This window comes from Beauveria bassiana, assembly GCF_000280675.1.
Source record: "Beauveria bassiana ARSEF 2860 unplaced genomic scaffold BBA_S00023, whole genome shotgun sequence".
Classification (NCBI taxonomy): domain Eukaryota; kingdom Fungi; phylum Ascomycota; class Sordariomycetes; order Hypocreales; family Cordycipitaceae; genus Beauveria; species Beauveria bassiana.
The window spans coordinates 1-18,930 of record NW_007930858.1 but is presented as its reverse complement, the minus strand read 5'-3'; the positions used below and the strand labels follow the sequence as shown (position 1 = coordinate 18,930).

Genomic DNA, 18,930 nt, shown 5'->3' with positions numbered 1-18,930 from the left:
AATCTTGAAAAAGTACGATTTCTCTTCAACTTTCGATACCAATGTTCATGGAGATCAATTTATGCGGGCCTCAAACATGCGCCATGCACAAGACAAACAATTTCCGCGACTTCTTCAAGTGTCTTGCCTCGGCCTTTGCCTTCTCTCTCTTGGCTTGCGCCAGTCACGGAAGTAGCCGATAGACATGTGCCTAGGGCGAACCGCGGCCACTGTCTGTGTGATGAGACATGCGCCATGACTCTAGACATTCGAGCCATTGGCCAGGCAAACCGGAAAAATGTTCATCGAGGTGGTTCTGGCCGTCCCATAATTCTCAAAGGGATCGACTCCCAATCCAGCGACCATTCATGTTGGTCGTAATGGCTAAATTAGTATGTGATGACTCTTTCGTAGCTTGTCAACTCGTGGGAAAAGTCAGTGTGCAATAATGTGAAAAAAGTGACCATCCCGACTGTCCATAAACTGAAGACGGAAATTTGCTAATCTTGTGAGGATATTCAGGTTCGATGGCTGCTCTAAAAACGTACCACAGGACAGAGACGGAAGATACCGGAAAGAAGAAGTTCTGATACCGAGCTACTTGCGAACTTGTTGGCGTAACGGTGAAGCTGAGTTGAGATGCGCAGCAAGTGTCTCAAGCGATAGAAGGGTTTGAGGGGTGACAATAGGGGCATGGCCGTGATGTGAGAGAGGAATTGGTGCCTGACAAGTTCTCAATTCTAGGACCGAGCGCAGATACAACCCATGTTGTACATCCTTTTCCCACAACGACCCCGGCCAACTGTTTCACGAGTAACGGAAAAGCAATATCAGCTATTCGTCGCCTCGAACAGTTCCAATCTCGGGCTTCCGCAACTTTGGATGCAGGATCAAGCGGATCGGGACGCGTCAGAGAAGAGTTTCATTCAAAGCACCGCCACCATGGCAAGCCAGATAAAAGAGGCAGACATATGAGAGCTTGCGGCAGCGGCCGCTCGATTTGGCCCCCCAAAACCCCTTTATCGATAGCGCGCCTCTAGCCGATACCCCAGAGCAAGAAATGACCCCGGCGCAAGTTGAGGCCATGACCAGGCCGCGGCCTGGCCACGGCTCAGGATACTGCATTTCCCCCTTTATGCCGGTAAGATGCGAGAAATCCAACAACGAGAACGATACCAAAGATAAACCCTGCTCATAACACCAAAAATGAAATATTACAGCGCTGGATGAGAGCGCACCACCGGAGAATGACGGTGAGGAACGCAAGGCTGACAGAGACCACATATCATTGGGCACCGATGTTAATCTACCGATGACAGGTTTTATTAGCAAGCTAATCTATCGTCGAGCCAGCTTTCGGTTCGCTGGGCGCTCAAAAAACAGCCAGCAGCGCAAGCTTTCGGAAACACAACAAGAACTTGCATGCGACGAACCGACTTGTATGCTCGAGCAACTCTCTGTAAGACAAACTACTACTATCATTCAGGCCTACTGCCTGAATTTTGCTATGTTGGTCTTAGTTCTATTCCTCAAGTCGACCTGGTATGATGACCCCCAAATTCCTCATTATCCTGGTTGCGCCACGCGTGGCTGGCTGCACGGAATCCGGCATCTGGTCCCCAGCTCCCAGTCATTTCACGACTAGATCAACACACCCTGGCTCCTCTCGAAGCCCTTGGCATGAGCTTCTTGCACATGAAAACAACCAAGGACAAATAGGTCCACGGGGTTCGCGGGCAGCGTAATCTTAGCACATCTCGGCAAGGTGTAAGTGGCACTAGACAAGAAACAAGACCCGGCTCTTGCAGACCAGGGGCCAGGCATAGCTGCCGGCATCAACGCGCGGTGAGAATATATATATATAAAGTCAACCCCGACGGCTTCTCACACCAGAAGGAGAAGCAACTTTTTTTCCCATCAGTACGCTCTTCCTTTGACCAGCCAATCTTTCAATTGGATCAGACAAATTCTTTTGTGTAGATCAGTCCTCTCTTTTCATCCAGGTTCCCTTTCTTCGCTTCGAATATACTCCCGTTCACGCACATACGCAATCATTCGCAATGCGTTATTCTCTCGCTGTGCTCGGCCTGGCGGCTGCCGTCTCGGCCACCGCCGTCGATGCCAAGGTCGGGGTTGATGCTAATGCCCAGGTCGCTGCAGGTGCTGCGGTCGGCGCCAAAGTCGGCGCGGATGTGAATGCCCAGGTTAGTGCCGATGCCGGTGCCGGTGCCGGTGCCGGTGTTGATGCCAAGGTCGATGCCGATGTTGCTGCCGGCGCCAATGTCGACGCACAGGTTGCTGCTGATGTTGCTGCCGGCGCCAAGGCTGGTGCAGGCGCTGCTGCCGGTGTTGATGTAAATACCAAGGTCGATGCCGGCGCTGCTGCCGGTTTCAAGGTTGGCGCTGGTGTTGGTGTCGGCGCCAAGCTCGGTGCCGGCAAGACCATTGACGCCCAGGTCAGCGCCGACGTCGACGCCCAAGTCGCCAACATCAGCGCCAAGTACCGCGGCGGTGCAGCCGTCAACCCCAGCATCCATGCCGGTGCCGGACTCGGCCTCTCCGCCGGCGGCAACCACAACGTCACCACCGATGCTGGTCTGCGCGTCGATGCCGCCGTCGAGGCCGCCATCGCCGCCGCCGTCGAGGGCTTCTCCTGCCCCGCCACCATGGCCTACTCCCCCTGGACCCAGGCCTGCAGCTGCGCGCCGGGCCTCTTCTACTCGGCCACCACCGGGTCCTGCACCGGTGGCGCGCGCCTCCTCAACGCGTGGCCCGCGCCGGCGCTCCAACTCTTTGCGAGCGTGCACGTCAAACTCGCCGCGTTTTGCGCCGCCAGCCCCGTCAAGATGTGCCGGTACGACGCCGCCCACGAATTCTGCCAGGCCGGCCTCGACACAATTGCTTTTGTCGCCGAGGCCAAGATTGGCAACGAGCTGGACAAGCTCGGCTCCTCGGCCGCCATTGACGTCGCCGGCAACGTCTCCGCCGAGCTCAAGGCCGTGTCGGCGGGCCTGCACGGACTATACCTGGAAAAGGTCGAGGACGCCGTCGCCCTCTTCAACAGCAGGGCGTACGGGCTGCAGGTGCTCGACGCGAACATGGAGGCTGGCTTCATCACCAAGACGCAGCTCGTGCTCTGCAAGCTTGGCCTCGGCTCGTGCCAGCGCGACTGCGTCTCGTTTAGCGGAAAAGGCTGCGCCAACCACATTGATATTGGCGCGCCGGTCGGTGCCCAGATAACGGGCCTGATAAACGGCGTCTGCATACTGCCTTCAGTCATCCTCGTCGTGAACCAGGCCAGGGTGCTCGTTTCCGTTGCTGTGGAGCACCTGCTGTGTGTTGTCGGCAATGTCATGAAGACGCTCATGGCCACCTTTGACTGCCACTGCAAATAGATGCTGCTGGGTTCACGAAGTGGGTTTTGATCCTTAGTTGACATGCAGCGGCGATGAGGGTTCATATTACTTCTTATGTTGCATTCTCCTAAAGAGGGGAATCTTTGCTCTTGTTACTACAGCGTCGCTTCGTTTCGTTTCGAATAATTTAATTATTTTCGCCAGGAATGTAATTGAGCTTTGTATGTCTATTACTTGTGTCACACACTCTGCAATTATGGCGTATATCAAATTGGGCGCCGGTTCTCGAAGAACAAAGAAGAATTAACAGGCTAATAAAATCTAATGGGTATCATTAATCAATACAAAGTACAGATACATCATCCACAAGCGGCAAGTGCCGTCAGGTTACCTAGTCCATCTACTATGAAATGACTAAACGCCTCATCGTCACCCTCATCGGCCAGATACAGTGTGTCCTGGTCCTCTGGTGGCAGCGCAGCATACAAGCCCTCTCCCGCCCTTGGCCACGTTGGTGGCAGCAGTTCCTCATCTTCACTCTCGACCTCCTGCAACACCACCATCTTCCCCGCCGCCGCCGCCGCCTCCGTCGCAGTGGCGCTAATTTCGAGCACCTTTCTCACACGCTTGCGCTTCTGTCTCATCCGCGGGTTCAGCAGCGTGTGCCCGTGTCGCGGTCGCTGGTGCGCCCTAGCCCTCATCTGCGCCGCGGCCGCCCGGGCGGCCTCTTGCGCGAGCACCTTTTCTTGCCAGTCAGGGGCGTCAAAGAGCGGGAGCTTTGGGTGCCGCTTCGAAATAGACACTAATAGGTCGACAAGTAGCTGGGGTTCGAGCTGGTCGCAGAAGGAAAGAATGCTGAGGAGGTCGGTCTTGGGTTTGTTGTAAAAATAGCTCGTCAGTGCTGACGCTGGTGCTTCGGGGCCGGCAGAGAATCCGACCAACTCCGGCTTAACCGGCCGCACGCCTTCGGGAAGCGTACGTAGCCATGCTTGTCTTTGCGCCTCGATGGTCTCTTCCCGATTAGGCGCTGCTGGAGCATCCGCGGCAGCGTCAACTTCCTCAATTGGCTCATAGGGTGGCCGAAATGGTATAGACTGTTGGTTAAAGTCGACACTCGCCGTTTCGAAGCTGTCGTCGTTGGCATATACGTACTCCACTGGTGGCGCTGAAGAGATGTACGAAGATTCCGGCAGCAGCAGCGTGAACTCATCGTGTGAGGCATCGTGTATTTTGTTCGTGTCTGACTGGCCACCCTCGCCACTATCCCGCGGCGCGACGTCATTGCCCTTGATGCGGCTCAATATAATGGACGACGCTGTACTGAATTGAGGTAGGCGATAGTGTGGCGGCAATGTGCACTGATTCTGTGCACCAGGCTCTGTTGTAAAGGGATGAACCAGAAACGAATTGCGCTCTGTTGACGTGTGCGCGGTGTCGACCTCCATCGCGTCATTCACGGCAGACGCAAGACTGCTAGTTTCTTCGCCTGCGTTTCCCATCTTTTATGCCGCAGTAGTGAGATTTCGGTCGTGTAATGTTGAATCGGAGCAGGGCCGCACGTCGTGATTGAGATACGCAGCCGCCAAGTATACGCTGACTTGAGTGACGGTGCGTATCGCAAAACCCGATACCGAATCTCTAGATCTCTAAAGAAAACGGAAAGGAACGTTATTCCGCAGTATAATAAACAATTCGACCGCTCTGTAACTAAAATGGGAACTTCATTGTCTTCTCGCATCCACAAAGCTCAGAGCAGGCAAGTAATCACGTGATCGTTTCCGAACAACTTGCACCAATGTTCTTGAAAATGAAAAATATATATTGCAGATTCTATACTAAGGGGACTTGATTAACCGACAATACCCTGCTGTTTTAGCGCAGTAATATCGTCTTCGCTCAAGCCGAGGTGCTCGGACAAGAGTTCGTTGGTGTGTTGGCCCAGCATAGGCGGCGGCGTGCGCACACCCGGCTGCGTCTCGGAAAACTTGACGGGGGAATTGACTAGCTTAATTGGGCCGCAGCCGCCGTGCTCGACCTCAACAACCATGTTTCGGGCCCTTGTGTGCTCAAGATTTAGCGTGTCCTGGACGTCGTTGACGGCGGCGTAGGGCATGCCCTTGCCCTCGAAGACGGCGAGCCACTCCTTGGTCGTCTTTTGCTGGGAGAGGGCCTCAATCTTGTGCTCAAGCTCGACCCGGTTGGCGACGCGATCGGCGTTAGTCTTGTACTTGACGTCGTCCTTCCACTGGGGCTTGCCGAGACCCTCGGCGAGGATGCCGAAGAGGCGGTCGTTGCCGCCGCCGAAGAGTATGTCGCCGTCCTTGGTCTTGAATGACTTGTAGGGAACGATGGAGGCTGGTAATATTAGTCGGTGATGCTTTCGGTGCGTTTACTGTTGACATACGATGTGCGGTTCCCCATCGGCCAGCATCTCTCTTGCCGCTGATGAGGCAGCTGCTGGCAATGTTTGCGAGAGTAGCCGTCTGACAGTCGCTCAAAGCGACATCAAGGTGTTGGCCCTTACCACTCCTGCCTCTTCCTAACAAAGCTGCCATGATGCTGTTGCTGGCATAGAGGCCAGTGGTTAAGTCAGTAACGGCGACGCCAACCTTAACGGGAGGGCCGTCGCGAGCGCCGGTGATGTGCATGAGACCAAATTCAGCCTCAACCATGACATCGTATCCGGCGCGGCTAGAGTAGGGACCGGTTTGGCCATAGCCGGTGATTGAGGTATAAATTAGGCCAGGATTGATTTTACCAAGTGTCTCATAGTCCATGCCATACTTCTTGAGTGTGCCAGGCAGGTAATTTTCTACCAGGATATCGCACTTTTCGACGAGTTTGTGCAGGATATCGACACCACCCTTGTGTTGGAAAGAGATGCCGATGGATTTTTTGTTGCGATTCGCCTGCTGGGTGTAAGTGTGTTGCTGTGATAGCTGGTCAAGTGAGGGTCGCGGTGTGACATACTCCGAGGAAGTAAGCTGCCTCGCCAGGACCCTGTCTGCCAGACTCTTTGGTGTACCTGGCATATGGAGGGCCCCAAGCTCTTGTGTCGTCGCCGCGCACAGGATGCTCAATCTTGATGATTTCAGCGCTGAATCAAGAATTAGTAAGATGAAGCCGAGCCTTACGCATGTGCGACGTACCCAAGATCACCTAGAATCTGTGTACAATAAGGCTACGACATTGTCAGTCTCTGATAAACACCGAATAGGCTATGAGAAACATTTTTCTTACACCGGCAAGGACTCGCGTCATGTCTAGCACACGGTATCCTTCCAGAGGCAGCGGCGTGCTGACGCCAGACGCCGAGCTCCAGCGTCGCGTGCTCGGTGCGAATGGCTGGTACGTAGATGACCGGCAGCCATTGAAGGCAGCCACGGCCATTCTTCGCGTGCAGGCCATGCTTGCTAACTGTTTTCTACCCAGGCGACTCATCAAATACCAAACAAACGTTTGGGGAAGAAAAAAAAAAAAGGTCAAATGCCGCTGCACGCTTGGTTCACTGCCACAATTTTGTGACCAAAGAGACTGGTACAAGGACTGGTTGTGTAGAGGAGAGTCTACTGCGGCCAGCCGCGGCGTCGGCCAGCTTCAAGTAGCGGGTCGTTACCGGCGGGCAAAGCGGTGCCAGCCATCGGAAGAGCTAGCCCGCTAAATTAAATGGCTGGGTTGGGCTTTTGCAGCGGGCTTGCAGTCACTTGCGGTCACTTGCGGTAACTTATAGTAGACAGCACGCTATAAGAATCCCTGGATCTGGCTGCTCCGGGTTGTCTGGTTATCGGCGTTCCCACCGAGCTGCCTTGCCTTTGTCAACCGACAGATTTGACCACTAATCATGCTAGGTACGGAGTACTCAGGTACGTTTAGCCTGCCCTGTACGGAGTGGGTCGGTACAGGTAGTGCTATCCGTCCAGTAGCTAGCCTAGGTAGGCTAAGTGCATCACTCTCGGAGTATCGGAGAACGGAGTAGTATCAGTAGGTAGACGGGTAAATATCAACAAACCCGCCGAATATCAGTATGCTTAGCGTCATTGATTGCATTGCGATCCAATCGGCAAACCATTCCGGTAGTCATATAGATTAATTACCGCCGTCTGCTCTTGGCTGCTACGCGGCACGGATTCATGTGATGTCGTGGCCTATGGTCCATGACCACACTTGCATGCAGCCCAACACCGAGACGCGCAACAAGGCTGGCACCGGCTGTCTAATCAACAACGGGAATAATAAAATATAGAAGCAAAAAGCTTCGGGATGCGCGAGACGCCGTGTTAATACCTGAAAGCCTTGTTTACATATCACCTATCGATTATAGGGCCTACGGGCTTAGCTTCGTCCTGTCACTAGCATTGTAAGTTACAAGTCTGACTTATATAGTAACAGAAGTATATATAAACTCAGTCTAAATAGCAACCTTACGTCTCTAAGCGTTAGAATGCTTCTCATATACCTTTTGTAATTATTCTCATGCGTTACAGTTCCATTGCTATCTTCATCTCTGTTATTATGATATAATGGCGCCTACTGTCAGGACTCTCCCCACTTCCCATAAGCATGAACAGCTTCCTAAGAACGAAAAGAAGATTTGGTTTCTTGCGACCCCTCTATCGATATTTATGCATGTCCTGTCTCATTGCCTGCATTTTCTACGTTATACGCTGCTATCGACTTAAAAAGGCCGAGCAGCAATCCGTCCTCGAGGGCGTCCCATCGAAGCCCACCACCTGGCGTGGCTCGAGCAGATAAGCAAAATCAACCAACAAGATTAGCAAACTCTGTTCATGGTAAACGAGACTGGTAAAGCGCCCAACAGTAGCCGCGTGCGCGACTTAAATACACAGTCTTGAAGTCAGAGCACGCCACCAATACCCGCATCCTACTGCAGATGGCAACGCAGCTACTCGCCACTGCGCAGAGGTTGTTATTACCCATAGGGAGAATGTGAGAATCGAGCCTTCGATTAATTACCGTCGAAAGACATGATATAAACGACAAATTCGACACTATACGAATAACAGAAACAGCGGGGAGGTTTTAACAAATGATAAATGATCAGGTGTTGAAAGCGAATTTCCTTCTTCGTTCTGTATTTATAAGATTAGCAATTAAAAGAGTTTCCATGAATCAAGCAATTATGCAACATGTTTGGTCGCATCTATGCGCCCAGCTCATTCGTAATATTGACAAACGCCGACCACTGCTTCCAGGCCTCGCCACTGTGAATCGCCCACTTTGCGCGGCGTACACCTTCTTTCCAACGCTGACCACCAGGACCGCGTTCCGTAATCACCTCTCCATCATCGCCTACGCCCATGCTGCTTAAATCAGCCTCGCAGATACCCGAGACCACAAACAAGGCTGCGGCATTGATAAGGACAAACTCGATGAGAGGGTCGTTGTCAGGCATCTTCCCATGGAGAATACGCTCCAAGATCATGGCGTTTTCTTCTGGCTCCATCCCGGAGGACACTTCAGTGAGAGCATGCGACGAGACGCCAAAGTCGCTGGGCTTAACGGTAAAGTAGTCAACGTAGATATCGCCGCCCGGTGTCTTCTCCTTGAGCATCCAGCAGTGCGACTTGCCGGCGCAGCTCAGCTCATCGAGGTCCTCGTCACCGCAGACAATCATGGCCTTGCGACACCCGACGGAGCGCAGCGCCTCGGCAAATGCAGGGCCCAGATCCTTGCGGCCGACGCCAATGACGCGGCACTCGAGCACATCTTCGACGGGGTTGGCGAGCGGGCCCACGTTGTTGAAGATGGTTCTCCAGGGAAGCTCCTTGCGAATAGGCGCGACGTATCGCATGCCGGTGTGGAATAGAGGCGCGAAGAGAAAGCTGTAGTTTGTGTTCGCGTAGACCTTAGCTAGGTTCTCCGGCGTAACGGCCGCGACAACAGGTGCGCGGGGCCGCATATTAGCAATCAAATCGGCGCTGCCAGATTTTGATGTGCTGGCCTTGTTGCCGTGCTTGGAGACGAGGATCAATGCCGAGCCTATTATAGATGCGGTTGTGCTAATGTTGAATGTGTTGTGAGAGTCACCTCCAGTGCCGACAATGTCGCACTACGTCAGCGTGTTAACAAGCTACAGTCAGCATCTGGAAGTTGCACCTCACTTACAAGTCCACCTTCGTATTTGCCCTCCTTGTGCCCGCGCTTGGAAATGACAGCGTTGAGCTCTTCTACCGGAATAGGCGCCGCGGCTCTTAGCATAGCGGCGGCGCACTTGGCTAGAACCTCGGGCTGGAAGTCCATCTGAGTAAAGTGCAGGGCTATGAGCAGTGAGGCGGTCTGCGCCGGGGTGACTTGGTTTGTGAAAAGGTGCGAAACGGCATCCGCAATCTCATCTGCCGTCACTCGATCATCGTTGGGCCACATCTTGGCCAGAAGCGGCTTGATGTCGACCGGAGGCAGGTCCTCCGAGGCCGCAGCTTTTTGTAAAGGCATTTCGGTTGTGTATGTATGAAATGAAGACCGGGATTTTAGAAAGATGGTTTTCAGAAGAGACATGCTAACAGTGGATGTGTAGACCTCGTTTCGATAAGACCTCTTATGAGTCAGCTTAGTGGTTGTATTAGGCCACTATTTGTGGGGGAGCCTGAGTCCAAACTGATAGAGAACGACATTGGTCTGCGTATGATTTATGCGATGCAGGAGGTAGCTGCTAGCACGTACACCCGCCATAATATTGCAAGTGCCGTATTCGTAACCTACCAGCGCTGCTTATTCATCCACCGTAGATCTTTCTAGCGCTGGCCGTCACACAGGCTACACATACTTTTTGCCCCTCACGTCCGCATTTTCAGGTGCTTTTTTCTTCCTCAAAACACCACCCATAAACAGTCCTCTCGCCGCCTCGAAGCCGGTCATTCATCGCAACAACCATCTCCGTGTGGTTCGATCACGTTCTCTGCATCGAGCGCCGACGTGACGACTACTTCGAGCCGACTCTTCGTTGATCTGAACCACTCAGACGCCTTCACTGGTCAGAACTGTCGGTTTGGCAGAGTGCGACGCCACACACTCGCTTCATTTGGGTTTCGCACCACCCTACCTTTGCTAGAAACAAAAACCGAGCATCGCTCATCGCAAACTAAATTCAATTCGAAAGCGAAAGCTTGTTCCATACGTAGCGTTCTTTCCCGTTTCCGACGAGAAACAAGAAAAGAATTAATCGTTTTCAACCGCGGTGCTCAAATCGCGGCGCAACGCCTCGACTTTGTTTTTAGCGTGAATAAACCACTCTTTAACCCCCTCGCCGTCGAGATATTTACTCCCACGCCCTCGACACTGCATCGGCATTCGCCGTTAACACCTTCAGCCGCCAAGCTGCATTCACCGCTTCTTATCACACTCTTTCACAATCGACTCGAGCTTTACACATCGTTCAGCAAGCAGCAGACGACACTTTCAAAGGCGATCCAGCGAAAGCAACAGCAGGTTCGACTGCGGCGAAGGGAGACGAAGCGATCGCGCAAAGTCTTTAGTAAGACCACGAATCTGTATACACCTCACTCGTACAAGCCCAAAATGCTTTCGCCTGCCGCCAGCGACGGCTCAGGCGCCGGATTCCAAGAGGATCTCAATAATGTTCTCTGCTGTCCCGATTGTCGGGAAATTCCTCCAAACCTGGTAGAGGAATTCTCGAGCGGAGACATGGTGTGTCAGAGCTGTGGTGTCGTGGTAGGCACGCGCATCATCGACACGCGATCTGAATGGCGTACATTTGCCAACGATGACCAGAACGGCGATGATCCCAGCCGTGTGGGTGGCCCTCAGGACGAGTTTGTCGAGGGACAGCAGCTCGCCACGTCGGTTGCTTTTTCCGAATCTCGCCAGCACAAGAATCTATTGCGTGTGCAGAACAATACCAATCAGGACAAGCAGCAGAAGGGCCTAATGCAAGCATACAAGGAAATTGTGTCGCTGTGCGAGGCTATTAATATGGGTCAGAATGTATCTAATGCCGCCAAGCACATCTTCAAGCTGGTGGACAAGTACAAGTTCATGAAGGGCAAGCCGCAGGAGGCTGTGATTGCAGGCTGTATCTTCATCGCCTGTCGTCAGAACAATGTTCCGCGCACTTTCAGAGAAATCTTCAATCTGACGAGCGTGAGCAAGAAGGAAGTTGGTAGGGTCTTTAAGCAGTTGCAAAACTTTTTGCAAAAGCTTCAGGACACAGAGGGCGAGGGTGCCACTGGCCTCAACACCGTGACCAACTACGAAAACACGTCGGTTGGTGCAGAAGACCTCTGCAGCCGCTACGTCTCGCAGCTTGGCTTCAAGAGCCAGCAAAAAATTTCCAAGATTTCGCGGGATCTTGCGGAGCAGGCCAATGACATTTCGGCGCTGGCTGGTCGGTCGCCGCTCTCGGTGGCGGCTGCGTGCATCTACATGGCGTGCCACCTGGTCGGGGAGCCGCGTGCGTCGCTGCCCATTGCCAAGCAGGCTGGCGTCAGCGACGGCACGGTCAAGACGGCGTATAAGCACCTGTTTGCGGCGCGCGAACGTCTGATTAAGAAGGAATGGCTTGATGACGGTGGCAACATGGACAATATCCCGCAGGTGCAGGTCTAGTTGACTGACGAGTTGACGGGCCGTGTTCACTTGGATAGAACGCAGGTGCACCGCAACTGGCCGGCTCTGCTCGGTGTGATGTTTCTGGCTGGCAGTTTTTCTATCCTTTGCCACAAACAAACGACAAAAAATCAGTTGCTCTCTCGAGTGGGTTCATTTTATTTATGTTTTTGGGCTCTAGCATGACAATATCTATGACATTTTTATTCATTGCCCGGTAAAGGCGGGCATAAAGTATTGTTAGTATTATCATCATCTTCGTGTACTTTTTTGGCTTGCTTATTCTCGTACGATTCGTCGCGGCCTCGCTTTAGATTGATTAGCTGAATTGGCCAGGCACTTATTATATAGGTCTGTTAGGACCTTGAAGTGAAGTTGAGTAGAGTTCCTGCTCAGTACACGTGGCTAAATATGCCAAAATATGTGGAATAACAAGACGATGAGGAGCTCAAATTAAAGTTAATGAGAAGACAGCCTTAGACAGAAAATGAAACGGATGAAAATAAGGTGGCGCGTGTAGAAATGATGGCGATTTTCACATGTAAGCGCATCATTTCACTAGAGTTGGTGGTACAGCATATCACATGCGACCTTTCGACATGCTAGGGTATTTCTAGGATGCCCGGTTACTTTGCTTGCTTTAACATGTCGTCGATGTTGTGTGACACAAACGAATGTTCTCAAGTATACGGGGTGTATTAACTTTAACGTGGCATCCATCATTTGTTAGATACCAAATCGAAGCTAATAGAAGAAGGCGCAGCATAGGTACGTACGTAGTATGACTACCTGCGGAGTAGTTAGGAGCTATTATTATAGTGCAGTAGAAGGAGGAATGATGGCATAATTGGTTGTTTTCGAGGGGGCTCGACTGTGGCTCGGAGCTAAATGAGGGAGACACCTCGTGTATATTAGCTACACTCCCTCAATAGATTTCAAGCCTTATCAAACTAAATAAGATAGGAATCTCTATGTCGCCTATGCAAGCCTATATTATAAACCCTTATTAACGCGGTCTAGGTAGCCGCAGGAGGCTTGCAGCGACCCCACATGTGCGTCGAGCCTTGGGCAGGGGTTATGAGAACAAAAGAACTTGATGAAAGTGCCAAAGTCATCCTTTCTTTTGTCATTCCGGAGAACTTTTGTGGCACGAATTTTGGCCCCTTTGCAGTTGGGACGAGTGGCGTCAAGACTGATTATTGTCAGGGATTACTGGCTGAGTAATTGTGCGTATTGCTGGCTGGTAAGCCTGATCGATTTGATGGAATGTAATCCGTAAGTCGCAAGAAAACAAAACAATCTTCCCCGACGGGCGAGAAGACGCATCTTTATTGATCTGCACCACTGATAATTGGTCATTTCTAATCCCGCCCCTTTCATAATACAGCGTGACGTCCATTACGAATCTGCAGATTGTTGCGACCATAGAACTAAGACTTCTGCCAACAGTCACTGCAAGTCAAGCTGGTATTGTGTATAATCCGTACCTATCTCTGCACTTTTTTACCGCAGCTTTTGACTTGTGGACCTGCCGTCAAGCTCAGCCACCGATCACTAGGATACTTGGAACAAATGGGGCCAGATGATCCGTACTCCGTAATTACGGATTTACTTAGATTGTTGCCACTTTCATAATAGCCCCAAGTGCCCTAGCGTACTCGAGTGTCGAGTAAGTTCAAGCTACCTATGTACTGCCAGGCCACGTATCTGCCCTTCGACTTAACATATCCGACTCTAACGTTTCCTTACTGCCCTTTCTCAGCATCTACTTTCTCGAATGTTGTACATTATTGGTTCTTGTCACTAATTGTTCCGCGCTAACTTTCATTCTTTCCACCTCTTTCATAAAACCATATCGCCTGCGACTCCACGTGGGTTTGCGTGCTCGCTGACCGACGCGGCTGCTTCACAACAATCAACAGCCGCAGCGCAAGTTGCGGGCCACTTACCTAATTGCCAATTGCAACTTCACACAACCTCGACTGCGGCGAAAGAAACCGCCCTACACACCATTGGCATGATATTTATGCATTGTTAATCGATTCTATCCTGGTTGCGGCGCATAGTCGGCGCAATTTACCCGTCGCAATGGCCGTTAAAAACTCAACCCTCGAAACAGACTCTCTGCCAGATAACGCTGCTGTACCGCATACGAGAGCGTCTGTTTTGTTCTTCTCTAAAGTCCAACATCTCGTCAAGTCTGCATATAGAAAGTCAATCGTTAAGCCGCTGCTGCGGCGTAAGAGCCTCGCACCTTCGGACGGTGGTCGACGTGTCCCGTTAAGCATCAAGCACGCTGAGCCGCTTGTCGACACCCGCCATGGCTTCTCGTACATTTCCAACGACATTCGCACATCGCGCTACACCGTCTTTGACTTCATCCCCAAGCAGCTGTTTTTTCAATTCTCCCGCGTTGGAAACTTTTACTTTCTCTGCGTCGGCATTCCTCAAATGGTAAGTACTTCCAGTGCTATGCTCTGGCTGTGCTCGGGTAAGCGGCTGTTGAGTGGCGCTAAACATCAATCAGATTCCGAATCTGTCCACCACCGGAACATTCACTACCATCCTGCCATTGCTGTTCTTTGTACTGCTCACTATCGTCAAGGAGGGCTACGACGACTATAGGAGAAGCCGCCTCGATCGGATCGAAAACGCCAGCTTCACCACGACCCTCGGGCGCGAAGATCATTATACCGGCAAAGTCAAGCCCCCGACGTGGGTTCAAAGATGGAACCCATTCCATGTCACAACCGATGCGCAGCCACCTGCGTTGCCAGAAGACGAGTACGACGGTGTCCGATGGGTCCCCATCCGTTGGAGCAATGTCAAAGTTGGAGACGTCGTGAGGCTGAATCGTGACGACGCTGTACCTGCCGATATCGTGCTCCTCTGGACCAGTGATGAGAACGACTTGGCCTACATTGACACTATGGCTCTCGACGGTGAAACCAACCTCAAGAGCAAGCAGCTGTCCTCTGCTCTCGGCGGTTGCGGCACCATTGAGGGCATTGCCAACTGCAAGGCCAACTTCTTTGTCGAGGACCCGAACCCGCAACTCTTCAACTTCGAGGGTTCGGTCTCCGCCGACGGAAAGTCTGTGCCCCTTTCCTTGAATGAGGTCATATACCGAGGCAGCGTCGTGCGGAATACGGCTGCCATCGTTGGCATTGTCATCAACACCGGAGAAGAATGCAAGATTCGCATGAATTCGAACCAGCACCCGTCGGCAAAGAAGCCTGCACTAGAAAAAATTGTCAACTGCGTTGTCGTGACTCTCGCCACCTACGTCGTTGTTCTATCTGTCGGTGTCTGTATGGGCTACGTCCATTGGCAGCGCAGCTACGAAAGGCAGGCTCAGTATCTCAACAACGCCACCATCCCCTTGTACCAGATTATAATTGCATTCATAATCATGTTCAATAATGTTGTCCCCCTCGCTTTGTATATCTCACTAGAAATTGTCAAGATTGGACAGCTGTTGCTGCTCAATTCCGATATCGGCATGTATGATGAGGAGACCAACACGCCCGCCAGATGCAACACCAACACGATTCTGGAAAACCTCGGCCAAGTCGGTTACATATTCTCCGACAAGACTGGAACTCTCACGGACAATATTATGAAGTTTCGCAAAATTAGTGTCGCGGGAACCGTCTGGCTACACGAAATGGACCTGGTTGACGATGGCGAAAACACAGCAACCAGCCTTGGCGATTCAAGTAGAGAGCCTTCGCTGTACAAGCCCGACCCGGTCCCTACCTCGCCTTTGAGTCATATGAGCAGCCCTCTGTACCCACGCATGTCCATAGGAGCCCGACCCTCCATAAGTCGCCGGCGCTCGTCCTCTCACTGGCGCTCTACTGGACGACCCGATCATATCCAGCCAGAAGTCAACACGGCCGATCTGCTGCACTACATACAGCTTCGACCTCACTCTGCTTTTGCCAGAAAAGCCAAGGAATACATACTCGCCATGGCGCTTTGCCATACTTGTCTCCCTGAATATACCAACGGTAATATCGAGTTTCAGGCATCTTCTCCCGACGAACTGGCGCTCGTCCGCGCAGCCCAGGAAATGGGCTACCTGGTCGCTCAGCGTACAGCGAAAAAGGTCACTGTGGAAATGACCCAGGCCAACGGTCAGCTCGACAGACAGACATATGATATTCTCGACACTGTCGAGTTCAGCAGCAATCGAAAACGAATGTCCATTGTCCTTCGCCGCCCCGACGGCCGCATCACTGTCATTTGCAAGGGAGCAGATTCCGTCATCATCCCACGTCTGAAGCAGTCGTCTCTCGCCATGCAAAAAGCTACCGAAGCCCGCGCCAGCGCTGATATCGAGCATGAAATGCAGCGCCGTAGTGAGCAGCATCAGCCGAGAAACAGTTTTGGAGGGCGGCCCAGCTTAACTGTTCGATATAATTCCAACATTCACAGACCGCAACAGAGTATGCCACGCTCAGTAATCTATCGCAGTAAGTCTTTCGAGCTAAGGAAACTTGTCAGAAGTTCTGAAGACGGTGTGCGAGCGAGCGCCTGTACGCGAGGTATGTCGATGGACATTAACCGCGCACACGTCCGTACGAGCGTCAACACACACCACGTCCAGCTTCCACATAATCTGCAATTCCTCGACGACCCAATCATCCATGACGAATTCGAAGCGTTTTCCAAATGCTTTAAACATATCGAAGACTTTGCCACTGAAGGGCTTCGAACTCTACTCTTTGCGCAAAAAGACATTTCCGAGCAAGACTACCGCGCATGGAAAAGGATATATGACGACGCGACCACGAGCCTTGTAAATCGACAGGAAATGTTAGAATCCGCTGGCGACTTGCTTGAGCAGGCATTCTCCCTGATTGGAGCCAGTGCCATCGAAGACAAGCTGCAAAAAGGCGTCCCCGAGACTATTGAGAAGCTGCGACGAGCCAATATCAGGATATGGATGCTTACTGGCGATAAGCGAGAGACTGCCATCAACATCGCCCACTCGGCACGCCTTGTCCGGCCCGGTTCGGATATCTATATTTTGGATATTGCAAAGGGCGCCCTTGAATTCCAGCTTATTGCTCTCATCGAAGATCTCCAGATAGGGCCTTTTGACAGGATCGTCGTCATCGATGGACATACACTAAGCGTTATTGAAAATTCCGCAGAGCTGTCTAAGCGGTTCTATGACATTATGCTCAAAGTAGACACTGTCATCTGCTGCCGCGCGTCGCCCGCGCAAAAGTCCCTGCTCGTGCGCACAGTTCGGGACCGTATCAGCAAGTTCAACCTGACCCGCCGCCACGGCTTGACCCTGGCCATTGGTGATGGCGCCAATGATCTTGCCATGATCCAAGCTAGCCATGTTGGTATTGGCATATCGGGTCGCGAAGGCCTGCAGGCTGCCCGTGTCGCCGACTACTCCATCGCCCAGTTTCGGTTTCTACAGCGTCTACTCCTCGTTCACGGACGCTGGAACTATGTCCGTACCACTAAGTTTATCCTCTGCACATTTTGGAAGGAGATGTTCTTTTACCTCCCGCAGGCCATCTACCAGCGCTACAACGGATACACGGGTACCTCACTGTATGAAGCTACTAGCCTCACAGTCTTTAATACGCTGTTTACTAGTCTTTGTACGATTTGCATGGGCATTTGGGAGCAGGACTTGCGTGCGGAAACGTTGCTGGCGATCCCGGAGCTGTACGTGTACGGCCAGCGCGACATGGGTCTGAATGTTTGGAAGTATGCCCGCTGGATGCTCCTCGCGGCCATCGAGGGTGTCATAACTTGGTACGGCGTATGGGCCGGCTACGGCTGGATACACCCGCGCGCTAGGGATGAAGGTCTATATGCGCTCGGTACACTCACATTTACCACGGGTGTTATGTGGATCAATTGGAAGCTGTTTATCTTTGAGACGCACTATAAAGCATCGATTGTTATGGGTTCTTTCTTTGTCACTACGATTGGCTGGTTCGCGTGGATTTCGTTCCTCGACGGCATATTTGCCGCTACCGCTTCCGGGCCGTACGATGTCAAGCATAGCTTCCGCTACAAATGGGGCCCGGACGCCGTCTGGTGGGCGACGCTGTTTGCCGTCCTCGGCACGTTATGGCTTTTAGAGATGACGATGAAGGTAATTAAGCGACACCTCATTCTCTGTGGTGTGTGGAAGTGGCCGCCGTGGAAGAAGTCTAGTCTGAGTGAGAACGTGGAGGAGTGGGACGTGGGGCTGTGGCAGGAGCTCGAGCAGGATGCGACGGTGCAGGCGAAGCTAAAGGTAATGGCGCGAGAGCATATCGGTCAGGAAGTGGACGGCGAATTGGTGGAGGAAGATATAGGGGAGTATCCGGAGAGAATATTAGTAGAGGAGACAGTTGAGGTAAGCATAAGCTATAATGATAAAGAGAGAGTTAGGTGTGGTAAGGGTAGTAGCAGGCGTAGAGGGAGTAAGAAAAGAATAAGAGCGTTTTTTTCTTTAGTATAATATAGATTAAGGATATAATACCTTTATCTACTAGCTATAACATTATAGATATTATTATACCTAAGAAGGTAATATAACTAATGGTAGTTAAAGATATAGAAGCTTAATTCTTGCTAGCTAGTACTGGTTAGATTCTAGCTACTGATAGCTATATATAGGTTATATATAGGCTTTATATAACATATATACCTAGACTATTAAGTTATATATAATACTATTTTAAAGATATTATCTCTTTAAGGGTAGGTAAATATATTAAATATAGTTATTCACTATTAATTAGGACCTTAGTATAGAAGAAATTAATTATATTAAAGATATATAATATTATTTTATTAAAGATTTAAGAATTATACTAGGTTATAAGATTATTAAAGACAATAATAGTATAGCTAAGCTCTAGAATACCAGGAAATCTAATAGAAAATAGATATAAGAAAGATAAAAAAGTTATTATTAAAACTATAAGAAATATTATCTCTTTTAATTATAAGTTAATAAGACAAGCGGCGCAGATAAGCGAGTAGC

The 18,930-nt window shown here is 51.3% G+C and overlaps 6 protein-coding genes across 6 annotated transcripts; 3 read left to right on the top strand and 3 right to left on the bottom strand.

The window, feature by feature from the left end:
* Nucleotides 1-2,039: 2,039 nt before the first annotated feature.
* BBA_07108 (uncharacterized protein) lies at nucleotides 2,040-3,374 on the top strand (the record flags this gene model as incomplete). The annotated part of the gene is made up of 1 exon (XM_008602205.1): nucleotides 2,040-3,374. One exon carries the CDS (start codon nucleotides 2,040-2,042, stop codon nucleotides 3,372-3,374), a length of 1,335 nt encoding a protein of 444 aa, XP_008600427.1.
* A 320-nt stretch (nucleotides 3,375-3,694) lies between these two features.
* BBA_07107 (PHD-finger domain-containing protein) lies at nucleotides 3,695-4,834 on the bottom strand (the record flags this gene model as incomplete). The annotated part of the gene is made up of 1 exon (XM_008602204.1): nucleotides 3,695-4,834. The coding sequence occupies one exon, from the start codon at nucleotides 4,832-4,834 to the stop codon at nucleotides 3,695-3,697; it is 1,140 nt and encodes a 379-aa protein (XP_008600426.1).
* A 350-nt stretch (nucleotides 4,835-5,184) lies between these two features.
* BBA_07106 (CoA-transferase family III) lies at nucleotides 5,185-6,743 on the bottom strand (the record flags this gene model as incomplete). Its single annotated transcript, XM_008602203.1, has 5 exons — nucleotides 5,185-5,690; nucleotides 5,740-6,244; nucleotides 6,306-6,432; nucleotides 6,485-6,516; nucleotides 6,576-6,743. 5 exons carry the CDS (start codon nucleotides 6,741-6,743, stop codon nucleotides 5,185-5,187), a joined length of 1,338 nt encoding a protein of 445 aa, XP_008600425.1.
* Nucleotides 6,744-8,496: 1,753 nt separating this feature from the next.
* BBA_07105 (glycosyl transferase family protein) lies at nucleotides 8,497-9,788 on the bottom strand (the record flags this gene model as incomplete). The annotated part of the gene is made up of 2 exons (XM_008602202.1): nucleotides 8,497-9,405; nucleotides 9,462-9,788. The coding sequence occupies 2 exons, from the start codon at nucleotides 9,786-9,788 to the stop codon at nucleotides 8,497-8,499; spliced, it is 1,236 nt and encodes a 411-aa protein (XP_008600424.1).
* A 1,083-nt stretch (nucleotides 9,789-10,871) lies between these two features.
* BBA_07104 (transcription factor TFIIB) lies at nucleotides 10,872-11,918 on the top strand (the record flags this gene model as incomplete). The annotated part of the gene is made up of 1 exon (XM_008602201.1): nucleotides 10,872-11,918. One exon carries the CDS (start codon nucleotides 10,872-10,874, stop codon nucleotides 11,916-11,918), a length of 1,047 nt encoding a protein of 348 aa, XP_008600423.1.
* Nucleotides 11,919-14,006: 2,088 nt separating this feature from the next.
* BBA_07103 (phospholipid-translocating P-type ATPase) lies at nucleotides 14,007-18,693 on the top strand (the record flags this gene model as incomplete). The annotated part of the gene is made up of 5 exons (XM_008602200.1): nucleotides 14,007-14,372; nucleotides 14,446-18,297; nucleotides 18,451-18,470; nucleotides 18,628-18,644; nucleotides 18,686-18,693. 5 exons carry the CDS (start codon nucleotides 14,007-14,009, stop codon nucleotides 18,691-18,693), a joined length of 4,263 nt encoding a protein of 1,420 aa, XP_008600422.1.
* Nucleotides 18,694-18,930: the final 237 nt, after the last annotated feature.